Genomic DNA, 19641 nt, shown 5'->3' with positions numbered 1-19641 from the left:
CAATGAGTTGACATTGAAAATACAGGATTGAAAAGAAATGAAAAGTTTCAAGGGGAGCCTTTATCTGAGATTGGTTTTGTGCTTATGAACATAAAACCCAGACTAAGAAATTAGTTCACAGTATTATTTTGAAGAGAGAAGGAATGGGTCCAGCATGGGGGTATAGTGGCTATAAGTAGCACCTATAACCCCGACATCCCATGTTGATGCCAGTTCATGTTTTGTCCACTCACTTGCAACTCAGCTTTTTGTTAAGATCTAGAAAATGCTTTGGAAGATGGCCTAAGCCTTTCTGTCCCTGACACTCACTTGGAAACCTGAATTAATCTCCTTGCTTTGGCATGAACCAGCACTGGGCCACTACAGATATCTTCAGATGCCACTATCACATGGAAGGTTTCTCCCACTCACTATCTTCATTTTCTGTAAATTGGTCCTTCAGAACAAAAACATATTAAGATAAGTATAAACTGTTCATAAGGAGGGTACATTATGCAAGTAATTTTTTAATATCAGAATGCAAAATCAGTTTTATAATTTTAGATTCTGACCAATAAAAACTGAGAGAGCCTAAGAACTACACCTGAGAACATCTGTTTCCTTAGAAATTATTCTATCCCTTAATCCTTTCAAAGCATTCTTCTCAGGTCTGAAAAGTATAATGTAGCACTTGGGGACAAAGATGCAGCCCAGGAGCCCTGCACCAGAGGCCAAGATGGAGAAGACCTCCACAGCCACCATGACCTTCCCCTTGGTGCTGTGGTAGACAGGCAGGAAGGTCACCCAGACACTGCAGAACACCAGCATGCTGAACGTCAGGAACTTGGCTTCATTGAAGGTGTCAGGCAGATTCCTGGCTAGGAAAGACACAGTGAAGCTCAGCAGGGCCAAGGAGCCCAGGTAGCCCAGGACACAGTAGAAGGCAGTGACGGAGCCCTTGTTGCACACCAGGATGATGTGGCCATGCTCTGAGTGTGCATCTGTGTCAATAAAGGGAGGAGAAGTCCCAAGCCAGATGGCACAGAGAGCCAGTTGGATCAGGGAGCAGATGGGAATAATGGAGTTAGGTACCCCTGATATCAGCCAGTGTCTCATCCTTCTCCCTGGGGCAGTGACTTTGAAGGCCAGAACCACAGTGATAGTTTTGGCTAGGACTGTGGAAACAGCCACGGTGAACACCACTCCAAACGTGGTCTGCTGGAGGACACAGGTGGTTGTGTTGGGATGACCAATGAACAGTAAGGAGCAGAGGAAGCAGAAGATGAGGGCAATGAGCAGGATGTAGCTGAGACAACGATTGTTGGCCTTGACTATGGGAGTGTCTCGGTGCTTCACAAAGACCCCAAGAACCACAGCAGTGAGGACAGAGAAGCACAGAGCTGTGCAGACCAAGGTCATCCCCAGGGGATCTTCAAAAGACAGAAACGTCACTTTTTTGTGGAAGCACTGGTTTCGCTCTGTGCTGGCATACTGATGATCCAGACACTTCATGCACTGGTCCATATCTGGCAAGAAACGTACAATAACATCATCCTGAGTTCAGTTATTTCTGATTCACAAGGACCTTCTGGAATAACGGACATAGCTAGTTTAGGCAAATAGCCCGTACTTGATGTTGAAATAGCATATAAAATAACATCGAGGAAATTATTGGCCATTATTCATGCCCATCTTCCTCATGTTAGCCAAAGTTATTACTTCATCTCTCTAACTACCTTACATACTGATGAGTACATATTCTTTTTCTCCTAACAAAGCCCTACAGGCTACTCTCTGAAACTACTCCTGGTGCTTTAAATCCTGCCTTTTTTGCCTGTATCATTTTAACACCACAAATTCATTCTTCATGGTTTCTCCACACTGGGAAGTGGTGAGCAAGATTCCAGAGGTTTCCATGTATTATAAAGACTACTCTGACCTTTATATATAGCACATGCTTGCTGCATCCTCACTTTCAACAAGAGCAAGCAGCAGTCCTTGTTTTCTTAAGTTTTTATATAGTGATTGCATTTTTCATAATTTTTTTATTTTAAAGTTTTTATTCAACAAATGCATTTTTCATAGATAGAACTTTAGAAATATTGTTTCTTTCCCCTAAACCCACCCTCCCATCCCAACTCTCACCCCACCTCCCTCACCCTCTCCCATCTCCTTCTTCATTATGTTACATTTTTATTTGATTTTATATACAGAGGACCAACTCCATATAACATATAGATTTCAAGAGTTTGCATCCACACAGACACACTACATATAGAGTACAGTTTGAGAAAAAAGTGCAGTCGATTTTCACAGTTCAACTCATTATGGATGGAGTCCCTAAATGGGGAATAAATGCACAGTGACTTCGTTGTTCCTTTAACAATTAACACTCAAATGTATGATATCAGTGATCACCCAAGGCTCTTGCCATGGGCTGCCAAGGCTATGGAAGTCCTCTGTAACCATAGACTCCATCAGCATTTGGACACTGCCATAAGCAAAGTGGATGTTCTCTCCTCCCTTCTGAGAAGAGTATATCCTTCTTTGACGATCATTTCTTTCCACTGGGGTCTCACAGAGATCCTCCATGTAGGCTATTTTTTGGCCAGAATCTTGGCTTTCCATGCCTGCAGTGAGCCCTTGTTTTATTGGTGTTATTCCCTCTGTACTCTCATTGCCTAATCAATGACCAAAGGGCCCCAGTCTTTATTTCTAATGAGTGTTTTTATTTATTTATAATTTAATGGAAATGCAGAGTTTCAGAAGGAGGCAGAGAAGTATGAGGGAGAGAGAGGGAGAGGGAGAGAGAGAAGGACAGGAGGGCAGGGAGAAAAAGAGAGGGAGAAAGGAAAAGAGTGAAAAAGAGAAAGAAAGACATCTTCCACCAGTGATTCACACCCCAAATGATGGCAATAAATGGAACTAGGCTGTCTTAAGGCAATAAATGGGAGCTTCTTCTGGGTCTCCTACATGGTGTGGACTCAGAAACTTGGGCTGTCTTCTATTGCTTTCCTAAGCATCAGCAGAGAGCTGCATTGGAAGTGAAGCAGCTGAGACTGGAACCGCTGCCCTACTGGGATGCTGGCATCCCAGTCAGAGGCTTCAACTACTATGATGCAGCACTGGCCCCAGGTTCCCACTCTTAGTGTCATGCACTGGGAGATTGACTTTGTGAATTTTGGGTGAACAGAAAGCACACAACGATCTCACTAAACCACATCTCTCTAAGGTAGGATCTGGATAGTCATTCTATGGGCAAGCACTGATTGAGAGATCACCATTAGAAAACAGATGATCAAGCTCTAGAGAAACACAGAAGAGTTGTGCACTTGATACCTTCTGGATAAGATGCCACCCTTGAGCAGATTTCCATCAAGGAACACACTGGGATGCTGCCTGTAATCAAAGTCTGTCTGTAGATCACCTTGAACACTACTGGCATATTTCCACTTTGCTGCCTTTTGATTCTTGAACATGAATTTTATCTCCATCTCTGCCAGTATCCCCTTCTTTTTCCATACATTTCTCCATCAATGTCAGTTGTCACAACCTGCAGATGTCTTCCAAAGTTTAGGTGGTCTTATTTTTGGATAGTTCATACTTTTGAGACATTACATGTGCTCATCTTTCAGAGCTTTGTTTTCCAGAATTGATAAGCAAAAATATCTCTTTTTGTATTCAATCTAGTATTCCAGCACTACTTAACTCAATTACTGATTTTTGATTGTATTACATCATCCCAATATCAGTTGAAAATGATGCCATTTGAAATCTTCCTCTATAATAAGTTGCATGGCTTTCATTTTTATTATATACACAAACAGACCAATGGGTAATTTCCTGCAGAAGTTGCATTCTTTATTCAACTTTGTATCCAATCTTCAGCCATAACTTCCATGTTTTTTAGCATTCTAAAATACTCTTTAGGATTGAAAACTGATCCTTCTTTTTGGCATTTTGTGTTGTTTGGTTCTTTTTTTATAATTCTTAGATCACTTAAATTTATTAAATGTTTTTCTTCAGAAATGCTAATTCTTATTACTATTTTTCAAGGATTATAAACTGAAATACACTTTATGCAAGACATTGGGCATGATGTAACCTATTTAAAAATACTGTTGGGTTTACATTGTTTAAAATTTCTATGTGTGAATTTATTTCAACAACAGTGTCTTACAATTTCATTTTGCTGAGATCTCTGGCAGTATTTGATCAAAGAAGTTAAGATGTTCCTGTAGAAGAAACAGAATTTTTCCTATTCTGTACAGGAGTTGAGAAAAGAGTTCCTTTCCTATGTGAATGTTTGATAAAGGTGTTTATCACAATAAAAGTATTGGGAATTATTTTAATAACTATGAGGTTACTTGGATTTTTCAAATATTTTTCAAAGTTTTTATAATGTTTCTATCTGGAAATTTCTGAATTTCTTCTATATTCTTCAATCTATCACCATTAAATGATTCACATGTTCTAGTATTAGTATCTTTTATATCTGTGCAGAGATCTCTTCAGATCTCTTTCTGTAACACACACAGACATTGTAATCTTGTTTTTAGTACTGTTCCAACTGGATGAGGTTCATAAATTTTACTTGTTTTATGATCACCAACTGTAAGCTCTTCCAATTTTTATTTACTTCAGTTTCCTTATAATGTCCACATCCTATCTTCAAGGGCTTGTGTTGAATTTGCTGTCATTGACCTACCTTGATATGCATACTTTTTACCATGGAAGTCAGCCTGTATTCTTTCAAAATAAATTTTACTCATGAGTGTGTATGAGTGTAAGCATAGGAATGTTCCTGAAGATTTATATTTTGATATGCAATGATTTTTCTCAAAGGCTAAGGTTAGCTCATTTATGATATCTGATGAGTATTATCCTCAACATGATATACTGTATAATTTCTAATACAGTTTTTCAAATTACACACAGTTTGATGAGAGTAGTGCTTTCTCACTCCAAGCATGCTATACTTGAATTAGGTGAAAGCATTTTATCTATTCATGTACAAGGAACACAGACGTGAATTTACCTAAATGATTTTGCAAATACTACATGCAGTAAAGTATAGTGTGCAAACTTTTATCATTTTAAGGGTTATTACTGAATATAAGGTTTAACTTCTACCAGGAGGTGAAAAGAATCTTCTCAGCAGTCATACTCCACATCCTTTTCTTTCCATGGAGAAGAGGAATATTTTAAGAAACAGGTGTTAACTTCTCCATGAGGCTGGCATTGACTTACCTGTCCGATTGGAAATCTCATTCTCAGGACAAGGTGTGCAATCAAAACAACAGGTAGGCTTTCCCTCCAGAGGGGTTTTCCTGAATCCAGGGCTACAACTCTCACTGCATACTGAGTGTGGAGTCTGAGAAAAATCAGATGAGTGTGGGTCAGAGTTGGGACTATTGCTTATGTTCCATGTAGAGTGTTTTCAAGTCCTGCACAACCTGTTCACTTAAACTGTAAATACCTATTTCTGACACAATGATGGCATGCAAGTTTATTTTCTAAATAAATAGATTCAAAACATGTGGAGGAACAAGTGCGTGTAGTGTCCAACCTCAGACACTAAAAACATAAGAAAGTATTTAGATTGGAAGGGGTGTAGTTTAATGTCTCTAAGTGTGTTTTTAATAAGCCAAGTGGCACAAATCCCCATATGAATTGTGGGTAACAATGTGCATTGTGAACCTTATGATCAGGTGCAACTTACCTCTGTAATTCCTGTGGCCCATTCTATCAAATTCTCAGAGAGAGACAACTTCTGGCTCTGTGAGGCATAAGGGGAAAACTGTCCTACTTTAACCTTACGTCCAACACCATAAGGAAAATTCCAAAAGTTGAGAATGTCATATTCAGCTTCCAAATTCCTCAAGTGATTCAAATTCACTAGGTCACCCGCAGGATTGGTAAATTGGAGGTTCTTGAGAAATGGGTGCAACTGAAAAAATACATTATATTCACATGAAGACTGCCCAAGCAATAACACATCAAACCCAGTTTAAAGAAAGGCTTTTGTCTGTAATCACAAATAAACAAAGGGAACTTTTTATAGCCACCCAGTGAATTAAAACTAAAAACATGATGAGAACTACATCAAAGTAAGTATGATTTCACTCATTTTCATCTAAAAACTAGGGCAATCAAAATATCTAACTGTGAGATTCTGATCATTTCCAACTGTGGAGTCCATGCTACTAACACTCACTTATTTTCTCAGTGTACCTAGGACAACCATCTGTAGTACAGTTACCAGGATAAAAAATATGCAATTTAATGAGATATCTTATGTACATTGTGGCTGAACATACTCAACAACATTTGACACTAAAAAGCAGTATTTTTTTTTTACCGTTGAGACTGAAAATGGAATGACACAGTCTAGGTATTCACAAGTCATAATTAAATTGACAGGATGGGAGAGTAGTTTTTAAGACACAGCACTGAAGCTTATCCAAGTTACCTTCCCACTTGTCAATGGAACCCTGTGTCTTATGACAAATTACAAACAGAGGCTCATATATATCTCGTGATTGGAGAAAGGATCCCAAGCTACTTGGTTTGAACACTGGCAGAAGCTGTTAAAGGGATCACTTCAGGAGTACATGTCATGCAACGGAAACCAAATTACCTGCCAGGGAGAAAATGCCACCTTTTCCCCCTTGTTCCCTGGCTGCATTTCTAACAATTGTAGAAGCATCTCATGTACGCTGTGGGCCACAGCATACACAGCATTATATATGTTGTAACTCCCATCACTCATGCTCATATCAAAATAATGAAAAGGCAACAATTCCAAGGAGGTATTCAGTGGACAGTTTCTCAAGGTTTTGCAGGATGCCCCAGTAACTGAGCAATCAAAATATAGTGACCAGAATGTAGAGAGGTAAAAGTCTTCTGGGTATTTGGAAGGGCTAACTGTCTGAAGAAAGTTTTTGAAACCAGAGATCTCACTATGGTGGTGTGAAAAAATGAGAGTCCCATGGAATGAGTGCAGCAGGATATGATGCTCATCGCTGGCAAAATCCCATTGTGAGGTGGTGACCCAGACTTTCCATGTCATTACACGTTCCCATGTTGGAAAGCTGATGCCTATGAGTGAATCAGTGTCACAGAAAAGAATCACCACATTTGCTGATGATTTTAGGATCTGGATATGAAACCTATTCTGGAGTGAAATATAAGACTCCTCAGTGACTGGGATCAGTTCCACAAAGTCCACACAGATGCCATTCTTCTGCATCTCTACTTTCAAATTGGACACAAACTGAATACCTTTTGGGAGGTCTGAGGTGGCCAAACCCACCCAGGTCCAGCTGAAATGAAGCATCAAGGAGACTATGCCACGGGCCAGAGAAGTGTCTCTGGGGGCCATCTGATAGAGGGAAGGAAACTGACCACTGTCACTCAGAAGTGGTTCAAAAGACCCAAGAGTCAGCTAAGAGAAAATGCAAGAAATCTGTGTAAGGATATTGCCATAGTGTACTATCTTATTCCTGAAGAAATTAAGCAGATGATGGAAGCATCAGAAGATTTTACAATATCTCATTTTTCTCATCCCCCTGCATGAAAACATCCTAGTTCCTAAGACATTATATTCACAGATTAAGGAAAACATTTCTCCTTTTCACTTGCCAACACTCTGCTTCTGATAATATGTGGCTAATCCACCTAATCTCTATACACCTTCGCTTTTGATCACATGCTGTGGCAAGTGTATTTGGTTCTGTCACTTAAATTTTTGGGTCTAAGTCACGCACCTCAGGTGATGTGTTTTATCCCTCTCTTTCACTTACACACTCACCTGTGGAATTTTGTAGAGTTCCAGCAGTGTCCCTACTTGGACAGCAATGCTTGTTCCTGATATTACAGCTACAGACTTGCTCTGTTTCCTACACATGTAATTAGGAACATCCTCTTCCAGTCCTGCAAGCCAGATGAAGGGATTCTGCATCACCATCATGTCACTGTGCATGACATTATAGAGATCAAATCCCAAGGTCACGTTGGGTAAAAGCTGGGGGTTCTTGTTGATCTCCTCAATAGCAAAAACCAAGGCCAGAACATACTGGTAGTTTTTGGACTGAAACCTGTATGAAATGCACAAGGATATTTAAGGGAGAAGCCTCAAATCCAGATTATCATCAATTCTACTGTAATAACTGTAACAGATGGATTGGTCTTGGCCAAAGATTCATATGTTCTAATGATTATCTGCACATTGGCTGAGGACAGCATGTTAAGAGTGTTGCATTTGCAGGACACATGTCTTCACCAGAACCATAGCTGCTACTCCCTTGATCTCGGTCTCCCAGCCAAAATGATTCTGAAAATAAGATCTGCTTTTACATTATAATGTCTTTGGCATGTTATCACATGGCTGTCCATGCAGCCAAAGAAAATGATCTTATTTTTAATATAAACCTATCAATTTAAATCATCTCTGGCAACAACTACATCTTCTAAGTTTTTATATTTGATATCTAAATACTATAATATGCTCTGGAATGCCCTTTCAAAAGTTTATGCACACCTAGAAAGAACATTCATGTTTCAAAGAAAACTTGACAAGGAAAGGTGCATCTTTAGCACTGCCTCTACAAATACTCCTATATTCGGAAACTACAATGATGCTTCATCTTATCACATCATTATATGCTTCTTGAAATAGGAGTCCTATGATCATAAGGCTGCAGGTTGTAATGGGAAAAGAGAGTAACTCAACTGAAGGCTATGTGATCACATAGAAGGATGACGTCAAAGCACTGAGAATGGTAGATCTAAGTCTGGATATATCCTGAAAAATCTCTTCCCCAACAAACTCACCCATCAACCACCATCACAAGCCAGGAAAATGAAATCAGATTCAGAGCTTGAAAGAAGGAAATCAGTGAAAAGGGAGGGACACTTTAGAAAAGCCTGAAACACTCCCAGGTTGGATTTGTAATGCTTTACAACTAAGACAGTCATGCATTTATTTTGAACACTAGGTATATATTAAAGTAAATCATTATCAGTGGTATAAGTATATACTCCAAACTGGCCTTATTCACCCAATTTTCCCTACAGAACCAAACATAAATATCCTTCCATGCAAAGAACATGAAACATTTCTACTTTCCAGGTTCTGACATTTCACAAAGTGTGTAAATGAGGAGCCCCTTGTATGTATTTCAGATTTACTGTGTGTTGAGTCATTATGAATAGACTAGGTCATGTACACTGATATTAAGGGTCACTGTGTGCTCCAGAGGAAGTGAAAGTTTTTCTTTTCTTGGTTCATGTTGCAACATAATATGTATGCATGCATGAATATTATATACATATTCTTCCTATATATTTATATATAGGTATCCATTACCATGTAAAGAGTTGCTCAATATCTATTGTTTTATATAAATCTCATTTCTATAAATATTTGTTATCCAAATATTTCACTCATACTTTGTATATAATGAAGAACTTTAAAAATCCTTGCTAAGAGTATCAAATAATATTCCATTTTGTAGTTCATATTTCTCTGTTCCCCTCCTCATTCTTTACATTTCCATCAATTCCTTAACCTCTCATTTCTTATTCCCTCTGCCATTGGTAGAAAAGGTCTAAAAGATTTTTGGACACACTGGGCATTTGTGAGAGTTGCCTTTTCAATCTGTTTTATGTTGTGTTTCTTATCTCTAAGAACAGTTTATAAATAATTATTGGGTATTCTAAAGTTGTTGAATCTTATATTATATTCCCAAGTATCATTAACACAGGCATTTTCTCCTGGGTTTGCTAAGATTTGGTTATGATCTCCAGTTGGCAAGGTATACATCTTGGAGGAACCTGGGCTCTATTCATAAACTCTATTCCTACTACGGGAAATTTACACTCTTCTGGTCTCCATCATTTAGGGTACATATAAATGATGTACTGCATGCATAACCATGGGAAATACCACTACTACTAATAAATAAATATTTCATAATTGGGATGTCATGTGCACTATCAAAATAGGCAAATTCATAAAAATCATGTGAAGTGAATAATATCATTATACCAAGCTGGTATCCATTAGATTTTTTCTGGATAGAACTTAGGACAAATGCCTAAAATACTTGATCAGTTGTTTCACCTTTGTGGCACCAACTATAGTTCTAAATTCCATTGGCTTTAATGATACTGCAATGATATATGTCCTAATATCTACCTTCTATCAAAGATCTATGTATCATCAACCAACTTTTATAGCTTACAGTAGAAACCAATTAGAAATTAGCACCAAAATAAACAGATGTGAGGAAAACAATTTCACTGTCCTACAAGATACTATATTCTGGAGGCATGAAATATTCATATATAAATATATATGAAACATTTATATTTAGCTACAGGTAGACCGTATCTTAAAGATGGGCAGAGCAGAATAATCCCTCTTCTGAAATGTATTTTTCCAGAAAAAGAATCAGGGGTGCATCCTGAATGTGTAGATTCCAACCATTACAGTTCTTATGGGTATATTCATCATTAACATACAATTATTATACTTGTGGCCTGAGGTTACTTTTACCTAGTAAAATCTTACTTTCTTGAATATCTTTTCTTCTTTTTGACTGTAGAAGAAATGAAGTGAGCTCATGGCCCCAAATCTAATATGTAGCAGAAAAGTTTGTGAGCACATGTGGAAGAGCTCATGTAACTCAGGGTTGTTCATTTCAGTGCATGGGTTCTGTAAGAACCTGCTACTGAGGCACAATAGGCCCCTGAGCTGATGAACGTGGACAGCGAAGGACAAGAAGATCCCAACCAGACTCTCCTTTCTCCTATGATGAGATAACATTTCCCTGAACAATTCAATGTGCCAGGCAGAAAGAAATGTCTTCCACAGGCCCCAAGTTAATTATCAGAACTTTTTAGGTGGGACAGAAATGGAAAGGGCAGGGACACACAATGCATGTGTCTATCCATCTGCAGACCCAATAGCAAGCATCTATTATGTAAATCAAGGAAAATGATTATGGCAAAGAGAACTTACCCTTTGAATGTGACATGGTTTTTGAAAATATTAATCATTCTGTCCACAAAGTATATGTAAATGGGGAAAAAAGCAGCGATCTCAATATCTCCACCCTTGTAATAACTCCGTTCCATCTGGAAAAAGCAGTTCTGATCATCATGACAAGTCACAAGGAGACACAATTGCAAAAAGAGCAACAGAAAATTCAAAGGGAACATCTTCAAAGTCTGTGAAAACCCTAGGACACAACCATAGTGGAACTTGAAGGGTCATGCATGTGCATACAAATAGCGTGTGTGTGTGTGTGTGTGTGTGTGTGTGTGTGATTCCTCGCATCAAGCCATTTTAATACTGCTCAATCTGATTTCTTTCTACCATCTGTCCGTTCTTCCATGTGGGAATCTGGAACCCTTTCTACCCTGAGGCTCTGCAGCTCAGGGCTTCTGTCCTGATAAACAACACAAGAAGGAAAACATGTTTGTGAATCATCCTCTTCACCCCAGGTGCAAGTATTTCCTCCAAGTCCATGGGTACAAAGACTCAAGGGCATAAATTCTATTAGTTACATTTGGTCCATGGGCTTTGTCAATAAACCTCTCCATGAACTTTTGGCAATTATGTACTTGGATTGCATCAGAGGGCATGAAGAGAGGCATCAGGTGAGTTTCTCAGAAAGTTTTCAGACCAGAAAAATCCAGTGTAACACACTTCAAAGACCCAAAGAACAATAGGGCAGCCTCCAGACCCCATGTTCTGGGGAGCCACACATTGCCTTGATGCCACACAGACCCAAAGCAGACCCTGTTTACAAAGATACCCAATAGGCCTTCTGATTCTCAAGCACTGTGGAACCAGTAATCACCCTGAATTCAGGAGTTTCATTCTGTATGTCAAATCATCACATCTTCAGTTGTAAAATATGAAACCTTTCCACATTGCTGTTAACCATGGTAATCTCATGGTAATCTGTTTTCACACTAAAACCTTGGTTAATACTCTCATGAGAACTAGGGACTACTTGAGAACTTCTCACTTTTTACTATAAGGCAGACAATCCTAGCTGGAAGTCATCACTTTATTCCCACCACGACAAACACCAAGGGCAGGATGATGCATACAGATACTTGTACTTCTTGAATGTAAATGACTTTAAGGACTCATGTAGGACACCATCAGAGCAGCTACATATCTTTAACACTTTGCACAACCAAGAGACTGCACAACACAACTGAACAAAATGGATAGCATGTCTTGCAAGCAGTAATGATGATCAACACTGACTAATCATTTGTGCTTGCATATCAGTGTGAGGTATCACTAATAGAGTAAATCTAATGAGGAGGGAAACAAGAGAGCATGGAAGAGAACTCTGTTATTCCACTCAGAAGTTTCCTAAACTCAAACTTATATCAATGAGTTCCCTAATATTTTAAGCAAAACACATTCTCCATTGCCTAGTCACTGCTCTGATGCCATTAGTGAGATTTTGAATACAGGCTCATGCAAATTGAGATAAAGTATAGACACAAAACACAGAAAATTCACTGACTTGCATAAAATTGAAAATATAATGTCTTGATGAGTTAGATTTATTACCAGTACAATGACAAAACTTGTTGTCTATTCAGTTAAACAAGAAAAGTAAATCTAAATCAGAGAGCAAACATCTCCTGTTCTCTCTAATGTGTAGAAACTAAAAGTAGAGTCAATCTGAATGCACAAGATTCACTGAACAAAGGTTGGGACTGGAAAGGATGGATTCCATGCAATGAGAAGGCTTCGAAAATGTATTGAAAATGTGTGTTATGAAGCATTATGCATGAATTTCAAAAAATTTGGCACCCAGATCTATTCATAATTTTTTGCTTAACTATTTCTTTCATATTTATCACATATCTTCTACATTCTTTTTTTATAGAAAACTTTTATTTAACAAATGTAAATTTCAAAAGTACCACTTTTGGATTACAGCGGTTCTTCTTCCCATAACAACCCTCCCAGCGGCATACCATCCATCTCTTAATCCCTCTCCCATCCCATTCTTCACTCAGATTCATTTTGTTATCTTTATATACAGAAGATCAACTCTATACTAAGTAAAATTACAACAGTTTGCAGCCACACAGACACACAAAGTATAAAGTCCTGTTTGAAGATTAGTTTTACCGTTAATTCTCATAGTACAACACATTAAGGAGAGGTCCTATATAGAAGCAAGTGTACAGTAACTCCTGTTTTTGATTTAACAATTGGCACTCTTATTTATGATGTCAGTAATCACCTGAGGCTTTCGTCATGAGCTGCCAAGGCTTTGGAGCCTATTTTTTTATGAATAGAGTTAGACAGTGAGAGAGAGAGAGGCAGAGAGAAATGTCTTCCTTTGTTTGTTCACCCCACAAATGGCTGCTGTGGCCGGAACTATGCTGATCTGAAGCCAGGAGCCAGCTTCTTCTTCCTGGTCTCCCATGTGGGTGCAGCCACCCAAGCACTTTTGGCCATCCTCCACTGCCCTCCTGGGCCAGAGCAGAGAGCTCGACTGGAAGAGGAGCAACCGGGACTAGAACCTGGCACCCATATTTGATGCCAGTGCCACAGTGGAGGATTAACTAAGTGAGCCACGGCACTAGCCCCTGGAAGCCTCTTCAGTTCACAAACTCCAATCTTATTTAGACAAGGCCATAATTAAAGGGGAAGATCCCTCCTCCCTTCAGAAAAAGGTACTTCCCTCTTTGATGGCCCATTATTTACGCTGGGATCTCACTGACAGAGATCTTTCCTGTAGGCTTTTTTTTTTTTTTTTTTGGCTACAGTGTCTTGGCTTTCCATGCTTCCATGCCTCTCATAAGCTTTTCAGCCAAATCCAAATGCCTTGAGGGCTGATCCTGAGGCCAAACTGCTGTTTAGGGCATCTGTAATTCTATGAGTCTGCTGTGTATCCAGCATCCTATGTTGGATTGTTCTCTCCTTTTTAATTCTATCAATTATTATTAGCAGACACTGGTCTTATTTATGTGATCCTTTGACACTTAATCCTATATTTATGATCAATTATGAACTTAAACTGATCACTTTAACTAGTAAGATGGTGTTTATATCTGCCAACTTAATGTGATTTTGAGTCCCATGACACATTTTTAGCTTTACCCTTAGGGATAAGTCCGAGGGAGGATGTGCCAAACTGTATATCTCCTCCATCTCTTATTCTCACTCTTATTCTTTTTGAAAGGCTTATTTTATTTATTTGAAAGACAGAGTTACAGAGAGAGGTAGAGACAGATAGAAAGGTTTTCCACCCACTGCATCACTTCCCAGATGGCCGCAACGGCCGGGGCTGGACCAATCAGAAGCCAAGAGACAGGAGTTTCTTCCATGTCTCCCACGTGGGTGCAGGGGCCCAACAACTTGGGCCATCTTCTACTGCTATCCCAGGCCATAGAATAGAGATGGATCCAAAGAAGAGCAGCTGGGACTCGAACCGGCACCCATGTGGGATACTGACACTTCAGGCCATGGCTTTAACCTGCTGCACCACAGGTTTGGCCCCTCCCACTCTTATTTTAACAAGGATCAATTTTCAGCTAACTTTAAACACCTAAGGATAATTCAATGTTAATTCAAGAGTTCAACCAATGGTATTAAGTAGAAAAAGAAAATACTAAAAAGAATAAAATAGTAAACTGTTGCTCAAAGCACTAATGAAGTCATTGCTTCTCCTAGTGTCAGTTTCACTTCTACAGGTTTCCTTTTAGGTGCTCAGTTAGTTGTCACAGATCAGGGAGAACATAGGATATTTGTCCCTTTGGGACTGGCTTATTTCACTCAGCATGATGTTTTCCAGATTTCTCCATTTTGTTGCAAATAACCAGATTTCATTTTTTGCTTTTGCCACTTTGTAGTATTCTATAGAGTTCATATCCATAGTTTCTTTATCCATTCTTCCATTGATGGGCATTTAGGTTGATTTCACCTCACCTGTCCAAATGGCTCTCCTACAGAAATCAACAAACAACCTGTGCTGGAGAGGATTTGAAGGAAAATGTACCCTCATCCACAGGTTGTGGGAATATAAACTGATTCAGTCATTGTGAAACACAGTATAGAAACCTATGAGAGCTGAAAATAGATCTGCCATATGACCCATCCAACTGATTCCTAGGAATCTCCTCAAACAAAATGAAATCAACACGAAAAAGTGTCATCTATACCCCCATGCTCATTGCAGCTCAATTCAAAATAGCTAAGAAATGGAATCAACGCAGATATCCATCAATAGCTGACTGGATAAAGAAACCATGGTATATATACTCTAAGAATATTAATCAGCAGGAAAAAAAAAGAAAAGAAATCCTGTCTATCACAACAAAATTGATGCAGCTGAAAACCATGATACTTAAGAGAAATCAGACAGTATCAAAAACAGACATAAACCATATGTATTCTCTTATCCATCATAACAAGTGCCTAAATGTAATGTTGGAGTAAAATTGACAATTTGAGATTCCATGCTTTTTTTTTTATAGCCTTTGTCTTTATTTTGAGGAATAGTGTTGGTTTCTTCATACCGTTTGTAGAACACATTACATATGGTAAGGTTAATCTCCTGAGTATAAAGTAAACCAGAAAACAGTTCTTTGCAAAAATTAAGAGTGGCGATAGGAGAGGGAGGAGGAAGAAGAATAAGATTGGGGCTGGCGCTGTGGAGCAGTGGGATAACACCCTGGTCTGAAGTGCCAGCATCCTATATGGGCACCAGTTTGAGACTCGTTTGTTCCAATTCCTGTCTGGCTCTCTGTGTGGCCTGGGAAGGCAGTGGAGGATGGCCCAAATCATGGGAGACCTGGAAGGAGCTCCTGGCTTTGGATCAGCACAGCTCTGGCCATTGCGGCCAATTGGGGAGTGAATCATCAGATGGAAGACCTCTCTCTCTCTCTGCCTCTCCTCTCTCTGTTTAACTCTTTCAAGTAAAATATATAAATCTTTTTTAAAAAAAGAAGCTTCAGATTTTTGTGGACAGGACAAATGGATAGGTGGGAAGTATCTCTGTGATCTAAAACTGTATATATGATATTCATGAAACTTGTATACATCAAGTAAAATTTGAAATATAAACAAATTGAGTAACTTACAAACAAGAAAATATATTTTTAGAAAGCAGAAGTAACAACAAAATATAATTCATGAACAATGGGAATATAATATAATGGATATTTCTGCACAGATAAATAAATGACCAAAGGACATTACAAATGATGCTAATCAGTACTAAGTATGGACAAGCCGTTCCACACCAGAAGGAACCTCTACTTCACAAACACTAACTGGCTATAAAAACTTTCAAAGTTGTCAGGTGTCAGAGATGCCATAGGGAATTTGGAATCTTGAAACCATGCTAGAAAGTTACAACACATATGGTATGGAAGACAGTTGTCACCTCCTTAGCAAATTCAACATAAAATTCATTGATGACCAAAACATCCCACACCTAATGGTACACTCCAAAATTAGAAAATAGGCAAAAATCTCTTGTACATCAATGTGTGTCTCCAAACAGCCAAAGTGAAAAATAACACACAAGTCAGTGTACAGAGACACAAAACTCAATGAATTACTACAAGGAATTATCAGTTTGTCATGAAAAATGTAGATACCCAAAATGATGTGAATGTTCCTTGAAAACACCATGCAAAATCAAAGGCCACCTAAATCCACAGAGTCTAATATTTAATTTATACAAAACACTCAGGACATTAAATCCATGGAAACAGAAACAGACTGGTGGTTGTGTGACTTACAAGAGAAGGAACTGAGAGTGACCATTAATGGATAAGGAACCTGATTTGTAGCAAAGGAAATATTTTTAAAATATGACAGAGATAACAGTTGCACAAGAAAGTGAATGGTCCAAATGCCATTACTTCACTTTAAAATTGTTACTCTTTGTTTAATTATTTTCTGCTGAAGAAGATATAAAAATCACTTTCTTATGTCTGGTATTGGCAAAAGTAAATCTAAAGCCAAATTGATAATAAGCAGAAATGAGCAGATGGAAAAGAAGTTTGTAGAATCAGTTCTACACATAATGAAAACTTGGTGTGTGATTATCACATCATTTCAAATCTATATGAAATGATAACATAACTAAGAATTTCCTGAATAATGCATATACATATTAAAATAATTTAACATGTCTAATGATTACATGAAAATATTCCAAGTATATTATAAATCTGAAGTTAATATAGACTCTGAATGAATGAAAACAGCAAATAAACATGTAACTCATTTTATTAAAATATGAATATTACGAAATTGACCAGTTGACAATGAAAATGCAGAAATGAAAAGATTCAAGGAGAGCCTTTATCTGAGATGGGTTTCATTTGTGAACTTAAAACCCAGGCTAAGAAATTTGTACACAGTATTATTTTGAAGAAGAGAGGATGATTGCGGCCTGTGTTGGGGTGTAGTGGATATAACCTTCACCTGTAACCCCGACATCCTATGTGGGTGCCAGGCCATGTACCGGTTGTCCACTTGCAATCCAGCTCCCTGCTGATGATCCAGAAAAAGCGGTGGAAGATGGCCTCTTGCAGTCCCTGACACCTACATGGAAACCTAACTGAGCTCTTTTCTTTGGCCTGAACCAGCACTGTACCACTGTGGATATCTTCAGAGTATATCACCAGATGGTTTTTCCCACTATAGCTCTGTTTTGTTATTCGATGTATGAGAATTAAAAAGTTTCTAAGAGAAATGTAAGTTGTTCATAAGGTGATTAAAATGTTCAAGTTATTTTATAGCATCAGAATGCAAAATCAGTTTTGTAAATACTAGTTTCAAATCCTTGAAACCGAGAGAGCCTCAAAGGCTTCTCTTCAGAACCAACGCTGGGCCACTTAGACATCTTCAGAATCTATCAGCAGATGGCAGGTTTGTCCCATTCTCCCTTTCTTTTCTGTGAATTGGTCCTTCGGAGCGAAAATATTTTAAGACAAGTATAAATTGTTCATAAGGCCTTTGCATTCTGCAAGTTATTTTATAACATCAGAATGCAAAACCAGTTTTTTGAATTTTTGTTTCTAACCATGGAAAACTGCGAGAGCCTTAAGAGCTACTCTTCAGAACATCCATTTCCTTGGAAATTATCCTATCCATTAATCCTTTCAAAGCATCCTTCTCAGGTCTTAGGAGAATAATGTAGCACTTGGGGACAAAGATGCAGCCCAGGAGCCCTGCACTGGAGGCCAAGATGGAGAAGACCTCCACGGCCACCATGACCTTCCCCTTGGTGCTGTGGTAGACAGGCAGGAAGGTCACCCAGACACTGCAGAACACCAGCATGCTGAATGAAAGGAACTTGGCTTCATTGAACTTGTCAGGCAGATTCCTGGCTTGGAAAGCCACAGTGAAGCTTGCCACGGCCAAGGAGACCAGGTAGCCCAGGACACAGTAGAAGGCAGTGACAGAGCCCTTGTTGCACACCAGGATGATGTGGTCATGATCAGAGTATCGTATCTGTGTCAACAAAGGGAGGAGAAGTCCCAAGCCAGATGGCACAGAGAGCCAGTTGGATCAGGGAGCAGATGGGAATAATGGAGTTAGGTAACCCTGATATCAGCCACTGTCTCATCCTTCTCCCTGGGGCAGTGACCTTGAAGGCCAGAACCACAGTGGTAGTTTTGGCCAGAACTGTGGAAACAGCCACGGTGAACACCACTCCAAATGTGGTCTGCTGGAGGACACAGGTGGCTGTATTGGGATGACCAATGAAGAGTAAGGAACAGAGGTAGCAGAAGATGAGGGCAATGAGCAGGATATAGCTGAGACAATGATTGTTAGCCTTGACTATGGGAGTGTCTCGGTGCTTCACAAAGACCCCAAGAACCCCAGTGGTGAGGACAGAAAAACATAGAGCTGTGCAGACCAGGGTCATTCCTAATGGGTCTTCATAAGCCAAGAAGGCCACAGCTTTTTGCAGGCAGCGGTCATGCTCTGTGCTGGCATACTGATGATCCAGACACTTCACACACTGATCCATATCTGGTGAGAAACTTACAGTAACATCATCCCCCGTTCAGTTATTTCTGATTCACAAGGACCTTCTAAAATACCCGACTGAGCTAGTTTAGACAAATACTCATTATTTGTTGTTGATGACAACATATAAAAATGACATCTATGAAATTTTTAGGCATTATTTATGCTTCTCAGGGGCAGGCTAGTGGCTCAGTAGGTTAATCCCTTGTGGGTGCCAATTCTAGCCCTGACTGCTCTTCCAACCTAGCTCTCTGCTATGGCCTGGGAAAGCAGGAGAGTATGGCCCCAGTCCTTGAGCCCCTGAACCCCTGTGGAGATGGGAAGAAATGCCTAGCCCCTGGCTTTGAATAAGCACTGCTCTGATAATTGCGGCCATTTGGGGAGTAAACCAACAGACGGAAACCTTTCTATCTGTCTCTCCCTCTACTGTCTGTTACTCTGTTCTCAAATAAAAAAAAATTATTAAAAATTAATAATAAAAAATAAATAAAAATTCATGTCCATCTACCTCATATTAGTCAGTTATTACTTACTCTCCCTAAGTACCTTACATACTGATGAGTACATTCTCTTTTTCTAATAACAGAGCCCTAAGACCTACTCTCTGAACCTCTTCA

The 19641-nt window shown here is 39.1% G+C and overlaps 1 protein-coding gene across 1 annotated transcript; it reads right to left on the bottom strand.

Moving 5' to 3' along the window:
• Positions 1-570: 570 nt before the first annotated feature.
• On the bottom strand, positions 571-19025 carry LOC127489626 (vomeronasal type-2 receptor 116-like). Its single transcript, XM_089316301.1, has 7 exons — positions 18639-19025; positions 11006-11121; positions 7793-8078; positions 6620-7426; positions 5702-5929; positions 5230-5353; positions 571-1505 (listed from the first exon to the last, which is right to left on the bottom strand). Exons 1-7 carry the CDS (start codon positions 19023-19025, stop codon positions 571-573), a joined length of 2883 nt encoding a protein of 960 aa, XP_089172427.1.
• Between the last annotated feature and the right edge of the window lie 616 nt (positions 19026-19641).

This window comes from Oryctolagus cuniculus, chromosome 16 (genome assembly GCF_051225735.1).
Source record: "Oryctolagus cuniculus isolate XC-2025 breed Fujian yellow rabbit chromosome 16, ASM5122573v1, whole genome shotgun sequence".
Lineage (NCBI taxonomy): Eukaryota > Metazoa > Chordata > Mammalia > Lagomorpha > Leporidae > Oryctolagus > Oryctolagus cuniculus.
Note: the sequence above shows the minus strand (reverse complement) of the source record. Positions and strands in the feature narration are given on the sequence as shown.